The sequence below is a fragment of the Crinia signifera genome, chromosome 7 (genome assembly GCF_055691185.1).
Source record: "Crinia signifera chromosome 7, ASM5569118v1, whole genome shotgun sequence".
Lineage (NCBI taxonomy): Eukaryota > Metazoa > Chordata > Amphibia > Anura > Myobatrachidae > Crinia > Crinia signifera.
In genome coordinates, this window is record NC_139223.1 from 175069255 (window position 1) to 175087809 (window position 18555).

The following is an 18555-nucleotide window of genomic DNA, read 5'->3' on the forward strand; positions in this document are numbered from 1 at the left end:
CATTGAGATATACGACAGGCCAATATTCCCCCGTCTCCTGTATCACACAATCTATTCCATGTGTGATTCCTTTATATAATGGCTGTGCGCCCAATTGTATGTGGCTAATAGTAACGACAGAATGTTCTTTTTTTTTATTTATCACAAATAATCCTCCTTAATAATCTGTAACTGATAAGTGTGTTGCGGCTACAATACACACCAATACATTGATATATGACCCGTAAAACAAGACTATTAATAAAAGCGTGACATGTTAGTACATCACTACTGACGTGCTACAGTCTTAAGGGGAAATTGACTTAAGTTTACAGTCACTGCATAGAGGGGGGCGGAGTCAAGATGCTACGGTTCGCTTCATCAGATCCCCGCAGACCCCTCCGTCGAGGAGGGGGTTGCAGTAGGCTGCTGTAATTGCGAGGGATTTGTCCACCATTCTGGGGGGGTTCCAGGAGGCCGACCTGATTTTCGGGAGCCTCCCGGCCATTCTGGTAGGGTAGGACTCCCAACTGCCCCCACCGGGTGGGACACGGGACAGTCCCAAAAAAAAGCGGACTGATCTGGGAAAATCAGGATAGTTGGACGGTATGGAGAAATGACAGACAGAATCTGATTGATTGCTATTGGCAACATCACTTCTTTTTATTTGTAGAACCTTTAGTAAAATTGCCTATAAGGGGGGGGGGGGGACTGTATTGAACCTTCGAGAGAGAGAGATAGTGTAGAAATTGGCTAAAGCAACCAATCAGCTTGTGACTGTTAAGCACCAAGCACAATGAATGAAATGAATTGGAAGCTTATTGGTTGCTATGGGCAATATCTCTACTTCATCTCAAATATTCTCTACATCTTAGACCTGTAACAAGCAACCTGGGGGCGCAAATTCAACGGTCCTCTAATTTTCACAATGGCTATACATTACATAATACACACTATTTGATATTGTGGCCCTTTGAGCGACATCATTTGTACCATAAATATTGTTAAAGATGCATTCTCCCGAGGGTTGTTAGCGATGTCCCCTGTACGGATGGTGTAATGGTTAGCATTACTGCCTCGCAGCACTGAGCGGAGTTTGTATATTCTCCCCGTGCTTGCGTAGGTTTACTTCGGGTACTTCGGTTTCCTCCCACAATCCCAAAATGTACAGATAGGTTAATTGGCTTCCAACAAAAATTAACCCTAGAATGTCTGTGTGCATGTATATGTGGTAGGGAATATAGATTGTAAGAACCACTGGGGCAGGGACTGATGTGAATGTTCAAATATTCTAAAGCGCTACGGAATATGTGTGCGCTATATAAATTGGTAATAAATAAATAAATAAATAATACATGCAGTCCCACAAATGGGATGAACAATTCAGACCTCAATATTGATTTCTCTACCGAGGAAATAATATTGAGGCTCAGCAAAATCAAAACAAATAAATCACCTGGGCCAGATGGGATTCATCCTAGGGTACTAATGGAATTAAGGGAGGAATTAGCTTCCCCTCTACATTATATCTACAATAATTCACTATCATCAGGAAAGGTACCAAAAGACTGGAGAATAGCAGAGGTAGTGCCATTATTCAAAAAAGGAAGATCCCGCTAATTACAGACCTGTTAGTTTAACATCAATTGTGGGTAAACTATTTGAAGGATTTTTAAGAGATGGGATCCAGGAATATTTAGACCTTCATAGTTTACTCAGTACTAACCAACATGGGTTCGTGAAAAATCGTTCATGCCAAACTAATCTACTAGGGTTCTATGAAGAGGTTAGCAAAAACCTCGATAATGGAAATGCTGTAGATGTGATTTTCCTAGATTTCGGTAAAGCATTTGATACTGTCCCACACAAGAGATTGATTAATAAAATGGAGAACATAGGATTGGGTGAAAATATCTGCAGATGGGTAGGGAACTGGCTGTGTAATAGAGAACAAGAGTGGTTGTGAACAGTGCAGTTTCAAATATGATACCGGTACTAAGTGGAGTGCCCCAGGGTTCGGTTCTTGGGCCCATTTTGTTTAACATTTTTATTAACGATATTGGGATAGGGTTACTCAGCAATGTATCCATCTTTGCGGATGATACAAAACTGAGCAGAGTTATTAAATCATCAGAAGATGTCACCATGCTTCAAAATGATCTTGCAATTCTAGATGAGTGGGCAAAAAAATGGAAGATGAGGTTCAATGTAGATAAATGTAAGGTTATGCACCTTGGGAGACACAACCAGTGTGCAAGTTACAACCTTAGCGGAGAGGAACTGGGTAATTCAGTACTCGAAAAAGATCTAGGAGTCCAAATAGACAACAAACTGGGATGTAGTGCCCAATGTAATATAGCAACTAAAAAGACCAATAAACATAGAAACATAGAATTTGACGGCAGATAAGAACCACTTGGCCCATCTAGTCTGCCCCCTTTTTTAAACATGTTCCCTCAAACCATATTTGATCCTTACTTTTTTGTAAGGATATCAATATGCTTATCCCAAGCATGTTTACATTGTACTACTGTATTCGCCTCCACCACCTCTGATGGGAGGCTATTCCACTTATCTACTACTCTTTCTGTGAAAAAATTCTTCCTCAAATTTCCCCTGAATCTTCCTCTCTAGTGTCAGTGCATGTCCTCGTGTTCTGCTGCTCCTCTTCCTGTGAAGAATGTCTCCTACCTGTACCTTGGTAAAACCCTTGATATATTTGAAAGTTTCTATCATGTCCCCCCTTTCCCTTCTCTGCTCTAAAGTATACATATTAAGATCTTTTAGTCTTTCCTGGTACGTTTTGTGATGTAGGCCATGCACCATTTTAGTTGCTCTTCTTTGTACAGTCTCTAATGTATTTATATCCTTCTGTAGATATGGCCTCCAGAACTGAACACAATACTCTAGGTGAGGTCGTACCAATGACCTATACAGTGGCATTATTACTTCTTTTTTTCTACTGCTGATACCTCTACCTATGCAACCAAGCATCTGACTTGCCTTCTTCATTGCTTTGTTACATTGCCTACCTGCTTTTAAGTCCCCTGAAATAGTGACACCTATACCCTTCTCTTCCTCAGTAGTTTCCATTATAGTGCCATTTATACTATATTGAGTCTTTGGATTTCTGAGACCCAAGTGCATGATTTTGCATTTTTTTGGCATTAAACTGTAGTTGCCATGCTCTTGACCATTCCTCTAATCTACCTAGATCCTCAATCATTTGTTTTACCCCTCCTGGTGTGTCTACCCTGTTGCATACCTTTGTGTCATCTGCAAAAAGGCACATTTTACCCTCAATTCCATTTGCAATATCACCAATAAAGATATTAAAAAGCACCGGTCCAAGTACAGATCCCTGGGGTACTCCACTTGTAACCTTTCCCTCCTTTGACTGTACGCTGTTTACTACAACTCTCTGTTTTCTGTCCTGCAACCACGCTCTTATCCATTCAACTATCTTAGAATCCAATCCCAAGCTTTCAAGTTTATTTAACAGTCTGCGATGTGGGACAGTGTCAAAAGCTTTACTAAAGTCTAGATAAGCTACATCTACAGCCCCACCTTGATCTATTACTTTAGTCACCCAGTCAAAAAAGTCAATAAGATTTGTTTGACATGATCTTCCCCCAGTAAACCCATGCTGTTTTGGATCCTGTAAATTGCTGGTTTTTAAAATATCCTACAACTCTTTGTTTTAAGAGCGTTTCCATCAATTTCCCTACTACTGATGTAAGGCTCACTGGTCGATAGTTGCTTACCTCTTCCTTGCTTCCACTTTTGTGCAGTGGGACTACGTTCGCTGTTTTTCAGTCCTCTGGGATTACTCCAGTAGCTAGTGACTGGTTGAATAATTCTGTTATTGGTTTTACCAGCTCCCCTTTAAGCTCTTTAAGTATCCTTGGATGTATCCCATCTGGCCCCATTGATTTATCCACTTTCAGTTTTGAGAGTTCTGTGAGGACTTTCTCCTCTGTAAATGTACTTGTCTCTCCCTCAGTTTTCTGACTATACTTGCAACTTAACTCTAGCATGTATTAAAAGGGGCATGGAAACTAGGGATTCAAAAGTAATTATGCCTCTGTACAAATCATTGGTTAGACCGCACCTCGAATACGGAGTACAATTCTGGGCCCCACAGGATAAAAAGGATATCATAGAATTAGAAAAAATCCAAAGAAGAGCAACTAAGCTTATTAGGGGAATGGAGAGTTTAAGCTACGAGGAGAGAATAAGCAAGCTGGGACTATTTACACTAGAGAAGAGACGTTTAAGGGGGGACATGCTAAACATGTACAAATATATCACGGGCCAATATAAGGAATTATCAAGCACCATTTTTTCTGCTAGACAGGAATCTAGGACGAGAGGGCATGAGTTCAGATTAGAAGAAAAAAGATTTGGTTAATCTAGAAGAAAAAAATCTCTTTACAGTCAGAACAGTTAAACTTTGGAACTCTCTTCCTGAAGAAGTGGTGTCGACAGACACTTCAAATACGTTTAAAATAAGGTTGGATAAACATTTATTGGTTAAAAACATCCATGGGTACGAATAAGTAAAATAAAATATCAGAACATACTATACAACAAGGGATTAGCTACTATAAACATAGGTTGAACTAGATGGACGCAAGTCTTTATTCAGCCTCACCTACTATGTAACTATGTAACAGGGCGGGGACAGGGTGACGTCACGGTTGTCCGCACCCCCAAACCCGATATTGCTGTTCATATGGAAAAAAAGGGGTTGGAGCAATGCATGTTAGCATTGCAGTTTGGGGGGAGGGGCTACAGTGACACAATCACTTCACCACACCCCCTCCACTCCCCTTGCTTAGGGACACAAACCAAACAAGCATGGTCAGGATGTAGCAAGCAGCGGCGGAACATCCCACGCACGTCATCACGATGCTCATCGCATATGTCTTCTATTTAATGTATACCCATTGTCTATATATACAGTGATACTGTTAAGCTATATTTTTTTGCTGAGCATTCACAAGGATGTATCAGTTCACTATCAAGTACAAGTGACAGCGCAGCAGGAATGCAGGGGGTGACATTACGGTGCATCTGCTATAAATGGGTCACGCTGGAAGAATGCTGAGCCACTGAAATCGCACAACTGTAAGCTTAGTATTTGGATTTGTTTGTTTTATTTTGATCTTATGGAAGCCGACGGGTTGTGGCGTCACACTGATAGCAGCGAATGCAGAGTAACGTGGGCCTTTATGTTACATTGGGCATTTGCAGAATGGAAAATACAGCCGAATGTTCCTGCGAAGGCTGGAAATCGCCCCCATCACGCTGACAGCATACAGTGCCGCATATTAGTGTGTGTTGCCTGCTCTCATATTATCAGTAACACAAGCTGTGTGATCCCTGTGTGTGCACGGAGAGGGCCACAGGAGCAGGTGCTGGGAATTTGCAGCGCGGCTCGTACTAATGCCACTGATTACTCCCCTTCTCCGTTCCCTAAACCTTCCCATGTTTGCCTGCGGGCACACATAAATTGTGGAAACTGCGCTGCTGGCTGCTAACAAACCACAGCAGGTTGGACCGAGCATATCACTCTGCCTGAGATCCAGGAGCTGCTGAGGAAGCACAGCATAATCATTTTCTGCATTTTATTGGTTCTACTGTGCTAAAATCAGTGTGAGGCTGGCTGATGCGTTACATGGACAAACACTGACCACATATAACGTTACCCAATACAGTGATCCTTTCCTATCAACAGCATAGATATACAATACAGTTATCCTTTCTTATCAGCAGCATGAGTCTATAATACAGATACAGTACTTTCCTATTGACAGCATAGTTTACAATACAATACAGTGATCCTTTCCTATTGGCTGCATAGGTATATGATACAGTGATCCTTTCCTATCGGCAGGAGACTAGGTATACAATACAGTGATCCTTTCCTATTGGTAGCATAGGTATACAATACAGTGATCCTTTCCTACTGGCAGCATATGTATACAATACAGTAATCCTTTCCTATCAGCAGCATAGCTATATAATGCAGTGATACTTTCCTATCGGCAGGAGACTAGGTATACAATACAGTTATCCTTTATCAGCAGCATGAGTCTATAATACAGTGATTTTTGGCCTTCGGTATTTAATCCTTTCATATTGGCAGCTTAGGTATACAATACAGTGATCCTTTCCTACTGGCAGCATATGTACACAATACAGTAATCCTTTCCTATCAGCAGCATAGCTATATAATGCAGTGATACTTTCCTATCAGCAGCATAGGTATACAATACAGTGACCCTTTCCTATTGGCAGCTTAGGTATACAATACAGTGATCCTTTCCTACTGGTAGCATATGTATACAGTACAGTAATCCTTTCCTATCAGCAGCATAGCTATATAATGCAGTGATCCTTTCCTATCAGCAACATAGGTATACAATACAGTGACCCTTTCCTATTGGCAGCTTAGGTATACAATACAGTGATCCTTTCCTACTGGTAGCATATGTATACAGTACAGTAATCCTTCCCTATCAGCAGCATAGCTATATAATGCAGTGATACTTTCCTATCAGCAGCATAGGTATACAATACAGTGACCCTTTCCTATTGGCAGCTTAGGTATACAATACAGTGATCCTTTCCTACTGGCAGCATATGTATACAATACAGTAATCCTTCCCTATCAGCAGCATAGCTATATAATGCAGTGATCCTTTCCTATCAGCAACATAGGTATACAATACAGTGACCCTTTCCTATTGGCAGCTTAGGTATACAATACAGTGATCCTTTCCTACTGGTAGCATATGTATACAGTACAGTAATCCTTTCCTATCAGCAGCATAGCTATATAATGCAGTGATCCTTTCCTATCAGCAACATAGGTATACAATACAGTGACCCTTTCCTATTGGCAGCTTAGGTATACAATACAGTGATCCTTTCCTACTGGTAGCATATGTATACAGTACAGTAATCCTTCCCTATCAGCAGCATAGCTATATAATGCAGTGATCCTTTCCTATCAGCAACATAGGTATACAATACAGTGACCCTTTCCTATTGGCAGCTTAGGTATACAATACAGTGATCCTTTCCTACTGGCAGCATATGTATACAATACAGTAATCCTTCCCTATCAGCAGCATAGCTATATAATGCAGTGATCCTTTCCTATCAGCAACATAGGTATACAATACAGTGACCCTTTCCTATTGGCAGCTTAGGTATACAATACAGTGATCCTTTCCTACTGGCAGCATATGTATACAATACAGTAATCCTTCCCTATCAGCAGCATAGCTATATAATGCAGTGATCCTTTCCTATCAGCAACATAGGTATACAATACAGTGACCCTTTCCTATTGGCAGCTTAGGTATACAATACAGTGATCCTTTCCTACTGGCAGCATATGTATACAATACAGTAATCCTTCCCTATCAGCAGCATAGCTATATAATGCAGTGATACTTTCCTATCAGCAGCATAGGTATACAATACAGTGACCCTTTCCTATTGGCAGCTTAGGTATACAATACAGTGATCCTTTCCTACTGGTAGCATATGTATACAGTACAGTAATCCTTTCCTATCAGCAGCATAGCTATATAATGCAGTGATCCTTTCCTATCAGCAGCATAGGTATACAATACAGTGACCCTTTCCTATTGGCAGCATAGGTATACAATACAGTGATCCTTTCCTATATGCATCATAAGTTTACAATAAGTGATCCTTTCCTATCACCAGCATACGTTTACAATACAGTGATTTTTTTTCCTATCAGCTGCATAGGTATATAATACAGTTATCCTTTCCTACAGGCAACATACACATATGTCCGCACACATCTAGCCTCCTTGCACATTAAACATCCCTTCTAGTTCCACCATACCCAAGCGTTACTCGGTAGCACCCAGCGTCTTTGCATGCCACGTTTTCCATTGCAATGCCTCTTAATCACATAATGGTGCATGTCTATATTCTGTGTGTGACTGCGGCTGTACCTGCGTATGAAATCCTACATTACATCTTTATAATCAGTAGAAGCTGCTCATGCATCATGACCCTTGAAAAAGGCCGAACCCCGGCTGAAACGCGTTGGGTATAGGGCGAGATGTACTAAAGAGAAAGTGCGGTAAAACCCCCGTTTTACCGCATTTTCCTATGTATTAAAACCCGTTTGCAGCGATATCGCAGGGCAGGGTATTGCCACCTTTGGGTGGCGATACCCTATAGAAGCCTATGGGCTTCTTTCCGCCGCCCGCCGCGTTGCCGCAACCCCGCCGCCTCGCCGACCCCCCCTCCCTTGGGCTTACCTTCTTGCAGGTCCTCCTGGACCCCGGAAGGTAAGCCCTTCCTCCCCCGAGCAACGCAGCCGGACGTCCTTCCGGCTGCAGGGGGGAGGAGGAAGCGTCGGGGACAGCTTGCTTAGCTGTCCCCGGCGTGAAAGCAGCAGAAGCCGCCTGGGAGGTGACGGAGACCCCCCTCAGACCACAGTACAGGTATAAGTTAGTACATATGCGGCGGCATCGCGGCGGGGGGGGGGCGCGAAGGGCGGCGATGTATTTTAATACATCCCGCCCATACACCCCACAACTACCTAACATCACATCCAAGTTTCCTCCGCTGAGCACGTCACTCCAGTGCACCGCGCAAGGACACGTCAGCCCGCACCATCCGGCAGACGCAGGCGCACTGTGGAAGCAGCGTGGAACCACGACTGGCGTCCCCACTATAACACAGCAGGACGCCAGGGGAATCAACGGCTACAAGTATCTGAACACTCCCTTCTACTGCGGCAGCTTTAAGGTATGTTGTATGCACCACTGGAGTGTCTTGGGACGCCTGCCTCCGGTGACATCTCCATACCATATTGAATCTGGACAGAGATCGGGACTGTTTATTCTCCCCCTCCCCCCGTCACACCACCCACCGCAGGATAGAGACTTTCCTGACCTGCGCCCCCCCCCACACCCTGCCGGTAGCGGACACCACTCCAACAGAGTGGAAGCTACACGGCCACCAGCCCCATCCCCACTTGTCATTTAATTGTTTACAAGTAATAAACATCTCTTATATCACCCACAGTACTTTACTATTGTTTTTGCTACACGTTTATGGTCCAACCCAGGGTTACATCATAGGCCATACTAAGAAGTGCTCACAGACCACACCGGCTGTGCTAGCACCTCAGAAGGTGAGCGCAGCACCTCCCTGCCTGCATACTTCTTTATTAGAGTTTGGACCACTCTGGGTCTGCAGCCCCTTCGAACACAAGTAACTGAGGGCTATACCCGCCCATTGTACGCATCATAAATGCTTTGTTTTGTGAATAAGACGTGTGGCAATGGGAAAAGTCGCACAGAGACATGTTCGGTGCTACTGAATCACACGGTGCTCACTCGTTACGTGGAACATGACTTGTGGCGTACGGAGGATAGATGTTTGTGAACACATAGGCATATAATACATATAGTAAACAGGTATACAGGGGGTCAGAGGTGAGAGAGACTGACAGGAGGCACAGACATAAGAAAGGGATACTGAGGCTGATGTGGACAGAGATGAGAGACAGGAAAGTAGGGGGTGACGGCATACTTGCCTACTTTTAATTTCACCTCTCCGGGAGAAGCCCGGAGAGGCAACAGGTCAGGGGGGCGGGAGCAAGTCTGACATCACTTGGCCCCACCCCCCATGCCAGAAAACTCAGTGATTCGCGGGCCGTGGAGAGGAGGCAGGGCTTAAATGAAGAAGAATGTTGCGATTGCGTCATTTTAGCCCCGCCTCCTCTCCGCGGACCCACGATTTCAGCTAATTACACCAGCGGGCAAGGGGGGATCGGGGGCAATTAGCAAAATGCGGGAGACTTGCCCACCTTCCCGGGGGGCCAGAAGAAGGAGAAGGACCCGATTTCTGGGAGGGTAGGCAAGCCTGGCTGACGGTAACAGATAAGACACCCAGAGGGCAGATGGTGAGGGTGACAGAGATGAGACCGCGAGATGGCGTGGCAAACATTCCTATCGCGTGACATTTTGGGGGCAAGTCGACAGGGCTTTTGTCAACCCATGAAATAGAACAACATGGCTAAGACCAACAGGGTCGGAAGGTCAACACAAGCGATAGGTCAACAATGGGAAGGTCGACAGTCAAAATGTCGACGTGAGTTTTTTAAGTTTTTATACCCGAATTTCGACGTCAGTCGACATGGACACCATACCAGTGTACGGAGTCCCGTTGCAGGGGTCTCCATGCTTCAGGAACACTATTATATTCTCCCACAACGCAGTAGTGGATGGTAGGGTACGAATTACGGCCCGTGTCGGCTCAGGAAACCGTCCTTTTGACTGTCAAACTTCCCACTGTCGAACCTAATGCTTGTGTCGACCTACTTGATGTGTTGACATACGCCCTGTCAAGCTTTAGTGGTCGACGCAACATTCATAGCATCGAATTAGCGACTGCATCCCCCTGAGACATGTGGTGAAACCAGTGGAGTCTCTGCAAAGGTAGCATTACATATACAGTAAATTTATAAGGGTACATTTACTAAGATGGAAGTTCTGTTCAAGGTGGGAGGTTGCCCATAGCAACCAATCAGAACGTGCTTCTTATTTATTTAGCCCGTTCTCCAACATAATAGACAGAATCTCATTGTTGCCCATGGCAACAGCCCATCTTCAATACAGCTCCCATCTTTGTAAATAAACACCACAAGGGCAAGAAAGTAAACGAACAAATTGCAATTCCATATTTAATTTCAGATATTTAAATAAACATCATAGGTATAAGGCCGGGTATGATGGGATTGATTGAATGAAGTTTGGATGAAGAATTTTATGATGCATAATATCAATGTTCTTAGATAAAAGCGAATCAGATTTTGCACTTAATGCGGCCGATGCGAAGCCAGCAATTTACCCGCACAAATTATTTAGAAAATTGTTTCCGCGCAAAAAATGTCCTTTTAAATCATGTACTCTCCAAACACTTTCCAATGATTTGCTGTAATAAATGTATTTTGTTTTTATTATTTTCATTTGGACAAAATCCAACCAAATTCCATTCACCTATAAAACTTTACAGATTAAAGGAACATTTTCTCTCGGTTATCGCTAGCCCTGTGCCGTCGTTGCGTGAATAATCCCCACAACATCACACATCCGCGTCTCATTGAGTTACTGCGCACGCATCACTAACAGGCGCCACCAATTTATTCAGGATAACCAAATGGCAAAAGAACATATTTGCACCTAGAAGAGCACATTCCCTCCAGCCAAACATCATAACAAAATCTAAATGGCACCGGTGCTGACCTTTTCATACTTCAGAGAATCTCAGCAATGCAATTGAATGCCTCCGGCACAGTGTTCGTGTAGACAATCTATCCACCGCCAAAAACATGCTTCATAAAGAAAAAACACGCTGCGGACAAGGGGTTATTCTAGTTCATTCTTTCTGACAAAATCCTTCTTAGATGGACAAAACCATGTGCACTGCGGGTGGGGCAGATGTAACTTGTGCAGAGAGAATTAGATTTGGGTGGGGTTTTTCTTCAAAGTGAGATCTATATTAAAGTGTAAAATCATGCAGTCAGTATTTTCCCTGCACAGAAACAAAAAAACTCACCCAAATCTAATTCTCTCTGCACATGTTACATCTGCCCCCCTGCAGTGCACATGGTTTTGTCCATCTAAGAAGGATTTTGTCAGAAAGAATGAACTAGAATAAACCCCTTAGAGCCTGAGAAAGCTGAGCTAAAAAAAAACCAAGGAATTGTAGCCTCCTAATCTGGATCCTTCAGGAATCATCCAAGGAGTGAGCGATCCTCAAAATATCTGCTGTAAAAATGGCAGCGCCGCCCACAGCGACAGTGCTTTTAGTATATATATAAATAGAATACAGCCTAGTCAATTAATTGAAGCGTAGATAAATATTGCGTCCAAACAAAAGAACAGTCTCTGGGAACGGCGCCGGCATTTTTAACGGATAAAGGGTTAACAAATTCCACCTGGACTAGAAACTTTTATAAACAGAAGGTAATTTAGGGGGCTATGTATCTAAGCTTGGAGAGAGATAAAGTAGGTTGTGTTTGAAAAATGGCAGTTTGGAGCTAATTGGTTGTTCCCTTATCTCACTCCACTTCATCTCTCTCCGAGCTTTAATACACAGGTCCGTACATGCCTATGTTCCTGGAATGGCCAAGAGGCTCCAGAAAACCGGGTAGGGCTCCCAGATCCCCGGTTAGCTGGGCAAGTATCCCGGTTTCCCATCAAAGCACCCCTTTCTCCGCCGCCCACAACAGAGTACAAGTGGGCAGTTGCAGGAGGACTCATTGATGTGATTTGTGCTGAATTCCGTCATTGTAGCCCCACCCCCCTATACAGTGCCTGCTTAATAAGCACTGTATTGCAGGGGTGGAGCCACAGTGATGTCATTGTGTCATTTTGATGCCACGCCCCCAGGTTAGCCCACCTTCCCGTCGGCCATTCTCCTCTTTGTGCCTACCACCCACGCTGCACCTCCCAGTGAAGGTGGCTGCAAAATATGCATGGGCCCCCAAATCAAGACAAAGACAGGGCGGGAGCGCCCCCGGCACAGCTCGTCCCACCCCCAATCCTATGGAAACGGCCAGCGTTTTCATGGGACGTCCATGAAATGCTGCGAGTTCCCATGCCCAGGGGCCGCTACTCCCCCCCCCCCCCCCCCCCATATCTCATGATTTTAAATCAACCATGATGCAAATAAGATAAAGGGGTAGATTTACTAAATGGCGACATTTCCAAGCCTGCTGGAGGTCTCGCTGGCAGAATTTAGGACCAGGAGTCCTTTGCACCTAATATTACTAATGTGTTTTTAAATTCTAAAGGCTAAACGGCCTCCAATTTAGTAAATATTCCCCCAAGCCTCAAAGTAAGATCTTCCACTCTGACAACCCGCAGAGCACAAAATATATTTTTGATACCATGCAACCAAGATAAGGATTATACTGATACAAACCCGTGAGTTTCATGAAAAATGGTATAAATAGATGGAAACGCTGGTAGCGTTAGAACATTGTTACTGGATAAGCGCCATTACCTGCAGTTTCGGAATCTGCAGATGGAATCTCTCCATTAATGCCATTCTCCTTGCTTGTGGGATGAGTTGCTCGGAGAGCCTGCTCCCCATACGCCATCTCTCGGAAGGGAATGCCATTCGAGCTGTGGACCATCCCAGCTCCAGCTCCCCCTTGTTCTTTCATGTCTGTGGCATGCGGGAGAGGTGAAGCCTCGGTGAGCTGTCCCGGTGCCCAGTGGGGTGGCTTGGGCTCATCTTGCCTGTTGTCCGTCATGCCTTCTCCAGCCAGACACCTGTAACCATAGACCAGTTATATACAGGGAAAGGGTCTGCTGAGAACATTACATACATGTAACCGCCGCTCTGAGCATTTAATATAAAGAAATCCAACATATGAATCCTGGGGTTCTTGATGGACTGTTTTTTGGTTGAACTGACTGCTCGCTCTACAGGTTGATATTTGCAGGCTATTGTCTAGGAGTTTCTTGTTTGTTTGGTCTAGCCCCAAATTAGCACAAGAATATCACAGCCTTGTATTGTCAACCACTGTAACCCTTTGCTAAATGTGTTTATCCCTCGGAGATCCATTAGGAGATTAGTAAACGGACCCAGCACCTGCCAAGGTCACCTCCCCCTCCTCGGCTCCACCCCCTGCCAAGGCCGCCATCAGAAATTGTGGGGCCCAGGATGGAAAAAATAGGCATTTAGTTTATTTCTGTCTTCTATATGTCACAATGCTGCCAAGGGCATAACTACCATAGGTGCAGCTGCTATGGGGCCCACAGCTGAGGGGGGCCACCTTACCGGTCACAGTTACATGTGTTATATACAAGCGCATAGGTGAAGGGGGTGCAGCTGCTATGGGGCCCAGATCTGAGAGGGGCCACCTTCCCTGTCACAGTTACATGTGTTATATATACAGGGGTGTAGTTACCATAGGTGCAGGGAGTGCAGCTGCTTTAGGGCCCAGAGCTGAGAGGGGCCACCTTCCTTGCCAAAACAAAATGTGCTATATACATTTTTCACCATTGGGAGGTACAAAGAGGCCCTTACAAACTTTTGCTTTGGGGCCTCCAAACACCCTTTGAATGCTGCCACCCAGGCCCCCTCTCTGTCAGGACCCAGGACTCCAGACCCCACAGTCCCCCCCTAATGGTGGCCCTGCTTTCCCCTGCCAACCCGGATGCTATTTCAACTCCGCTTCCCAGATGTATGGGAACCTTTAAACAACTTTTAAACAATTAAATGAATTAGTTGTAAACATTTAACGAAATCAAAACTAGAAAAGATTAGACGCAGCCTCTACTTTGATAGGGTTTAATTATTCTGTACATGCTGTGGGCGCCATCTGTGCACCTATTTATCTACTAGTTATAGATCAATGAGGGATGATACAAAGTATTACACAGATCTGTCCTCATACACCAATCCTTTGTGCACCGTGCAGCGCGACACGTCTGACGCCATTCCAAGGGTAATGATGTCGAAGGCCCACGCACATCTAAGGTTACTGTGAGGCAACCTTAGATCTGCGTGGACATTCAGAAGGAAGTGGGCGGGAAGCTGACATCCGGTGTCAGCTACTGGCCCCGGCACCTATGTCACCGGGCAATTTCCATGGGAACGCCCAGCGCTCCCATGGGTGTGACAATCCGCCACCGCCCGCAGTCTGTTCGCCATGGTTACACGCACCCGGCATATGCAAATGCACAGAATTGCGCATACGCCCACCATAGGTCCCCCGTGCGGACGCACAGGGGATGCAAATGGACCTGAACATATATCTGTACCATATGTCCAAAATTGAATGCTTTTTGCTTGCCGTGCGATTAGATCCCGATTTGATCCCGATTGATCGAATCAGGATCTAATTGCAAGGCAATCGCAACATTGTGTAAACCCCTTAAGTCATAAAGGGCCAGATTCTCTAAGCTTCAAAAGTGATAAAATGGAGAGTGATAAACAGCCAGCCAATCAGCTCCTGTCTGACATTTTTCAAACACAGCCTGTGACATGGCAGGTATGAGCTGATTGGTTGGTTGTTTATCACTCTCCATTTTATCACTTTTGAAGCTTAGAGAATCTGGCCCATAGTCTGCAGCAATATACACATGGCTATTTTGAGCAATAAGAGGACATGCAGGCGGACACATCTGGACTTCTGAGGACCGCACCAGTCATCTTGATATTTCCTTAATAGAAATATTATATTTCCGTCCCTCCATTGAAAAAACCAGCTGAGCCCCCTCGCCCATGAAGGTGCGGACCCTTGTTTGGCAGACAGAAGTGTATCTGTGGTGCACAACAGACCCTCATTGTTCCGGCTATTTCGAGCTAAATCGCTCCATTTGCTTCTTTCAGACTCTAACAAACGTCCTTTCTCTTGTCTGCTAAGTGAGCTGCATCGGGAAGAGGACGTTAGAGTATGGACTGAGTGACAGAGGCGCTTTGTGTGCAGTAAAGGGAACGGCGAGACAGACACCGCGGCTCTGTCACAAGTCACATGGAAGTTGGCTACATGGATCCTTTTGATCTTTTCATAGAGCAATTCTCCATTCAGAGAGTAGATCAAATATTAACTTCCTCTACTGTAAATGACACACATTGGGGTTTATTTACTAAGATGTGAGTTCTATTGTTGTTGCTATGGGAAACCAAATGTCATGCAATGACTGTAGACCAATGGGGCAGATGTGCAAAGCCTGGTAAAATGATAAAGTTGTGATAAAGTGGAAGGTGATAATGCACCAGCCAATCAACTCCTAACTGACATTATTTAAACAAAGCTGATTGGCTGGTGCACAAGGGCGTAACTACCATAGGTGCAAGGGATGCAGCTGCTATGGGGCCCAGAGCTTCAGGGGGCCCATCTTTTCTGTTTTAGTAATAAGTTTTACATATATTTATCACCATCAGTAGCTTAATAGGGGGCCCTTACAAACTTTTGCTATGGGGCCTATGAATATCTAGGTACGCCCTTGCTGGTGCTTTATCAACTTCCACTTTATCACCACTTTATCAGTTTACCAGGCTTAATACATCTGCCCCATAGACTATAGGACATGACGTGCGGTTCTAAGGCTCAAAAACTGGTTTATTGAATAATCTATATATCGGAAGCAAAGCCTATATTTAAAATTAAGATATATTAAACTTTGCGCTAGTGATCTGAATAATGTTCATTAAATAATTACAATGTCTGTACCTAATATGTCCGTAATGCTCTTACTGCTCTGCCGCTGGCTGCCATGCTGGGGGGGAGGTGAGCCTCTACGAGGGCGACTGACAGCTAGGCAGATTTAATTAGCAGAGTGTGGATTAGCTGGTTCACCGGCTGGGGCAGGGCTACTGAGGCCTGACTGCACGCTCAGCTTTGCAACCTTTACTAGATGCCTACAGGAACGGGGATGAGGAATTAGAATCGCACACAATTCTGCCACACCTCTCGCCCCCCAACTAACAACTACATGACCGTACTAACAGGCCAGACTAACAGAACTCTGTCAAACTAGCAGAACCACATGACCGTACTAAGAGAACCCCTCGGCCAAAATAGTAGAACCACATGACCGTACTAACAGAACCACTCTGCCAAACTAGCTAGAACCGTTCGGGCACACTAGGAGAATCGAATGGCCAAACTAGCAGAACTGCATGCTCAAACTAGCAGAACCGTTGTCCTAACCAGCAGAACCACATGTTTAAACTAGCAGACTTGCTTGGCCAAACTAGAAGAAGCTCATAACCAAACTAGCAGAACCATATGGCCAAACTAGCAGGACCGCATGGCCAAACAAGCAGAACCAGGTGGCCAAACTAGCATAAAACTATTGTCAAGGTAGCAGAACCGCCTGGCCAAACCAACAGAATTGCACGGCCAAACTAGCAGAACTGCATAGTCAAACCAGCAGAACTTCAAGGCCAACTAGCCGAACAGATCAAAAGCAATGCAATGGGAAAAGCAATGCATTTTGGGTCCCTACAAACCCATAAGAAAAATGTAAACAAAAACAAAATCATAACATGCCCCTCCTGTGGTCCCGTGCCATTTTCCACTGAATGGCTGTCAGCACTCTGGTGGATAGCTCCTGTCCTCCACCATGCATGCTGACAGCCATTCACTGGGAAGCAGGAAGAGAATGCTGCCTGGTCGCCCTGTTTTTGTGTAATTCACAATCATGGCGACCAGGCAGCTTTCTCTTCCTGCTTCCCAAGAAGCTCAGGAGGCAGAAGAACGCACCCCACTTCAAAGCTTAGAGAGAGATAAAGTAGCAACAATCAGCTCCTGTCGTTTCTGAAATGCAGCCAGTAACATGGCAATGGGAAGCTGATTGATACTCTCTATCGCTCTCTGTTTTATCTCTCTCCAAGCTTTGACACCCCCTTCTTCTTTTTGGCAGAAGACCAGACCATTGGTAAAGAGGGTGCATCCTACAATATTCCAGCTTGGATGGAGTCCAGCTCCTCTGTCACAGTGGGAGAATTTCGTAGTCCCTATAAACAGGGACATCTCTGAAACGCTGCCCCGCCATAGTAACGCTCTATCCCAGAATATGACTCATCAGTTACTCCCGTAAATATATTTTAGTTCAATGTCTCTGTTATGTCTAATTATACGCGCCCTGGGCACTGTGGGTCCAGACAGGTCACTAGCTACCAGCAGTGCCTTCTACCTCCAGGCCTGGTGCTACACTCCAGCGACTCTAAAGAAATCAGGTCAATTTTCCATCTTGTTAATCACTTGTGCTGACTCCTGGCTACTGCTGAGCATATGACACCTGCAGGAATGATCTCTCCGAGCGGATATGGTAGGCTGCGCATGGCTGGCTGCATACCCAGTGCCCTGCCAAAAGTTTCTGCATGAATCCTGCACACATCCTTACAGTCAGTGCCCGCTTGCTAAGCATCTCAGGACATCTGACTGATGCCAAAACTTAGTGTAAGACTGTTATAAATGCGCCCAGGCCTTCATTGGATTACAATAAGGTGACATCAGGGTTGAACTGGCCCACAGGGGCACTGGGGAAACCCTTGGTGGGCCCCACTGCCTGGGGGAACGGGCACCTTCTCTTGGGACTATGTATTTTCTACAGTCCTTGGCGATTATTAATTTGGTACATCATCATGCACCAACAATATTTATTATATATATTTCTCAAGGGGCTCAGACTGCACTCTTATGGTTAACCACACCCCATCTGGAGACTGGCCACACCCCTAAACAAGGCCCCCTATCTCAGCATTCCCCCGTGGGCCCTTCATGCCCCAGTATTAGGTCAACATGGAAAAAGATTGTCATAAAAAATTTCGACATGAGTTTTTTTTGGGGTGTCCCTAACGACTTAAGTTCTTGTTAGCACTATAATAGGTAGTAAGCGGGGGGAGAACAATTGTACTGTGGCGGATTTAACTGTAGATATGATAAAGTGGTGAAGGAGGTTGAATGATGGCATGCTGGTTTCCTGTGCCTCTCCCCCACAATACATTAGCTTGGTACTGGTCTTCACCGTACAAGGGGGC

At 44.9% G+C, this 18555-nt stretch overlaps 1 protein-coding gene across 14 annotated transcripts in view; it reads right to left on the reverse strand.

The window, feature by feature from the left end:
* The window catches only part of MAP2 (microtubule associated protein 2), a 200299-nt gene that overhangs the window by 61989 nt on the left and 119755 nt on the right, over positions 1 to 18555 (reverse strand). For all 14 annotated transcript variants that reach the window (XM_083154442.1, XM_083154441.1, XM_083154436.1 and 11 more), the window contains one exon: positions 13057 to 13328. In XM_083154442.1, the coding sequence (XP_083010568.1) occupies positions 13057 to 13309 (253 nt within the window). In that variant the 5' untranslated portion in view covers positions 13310 to 13328. The remainder of the gene's footprint in view (positions 1 to 13056; positions 13329 to 18555) is intronic.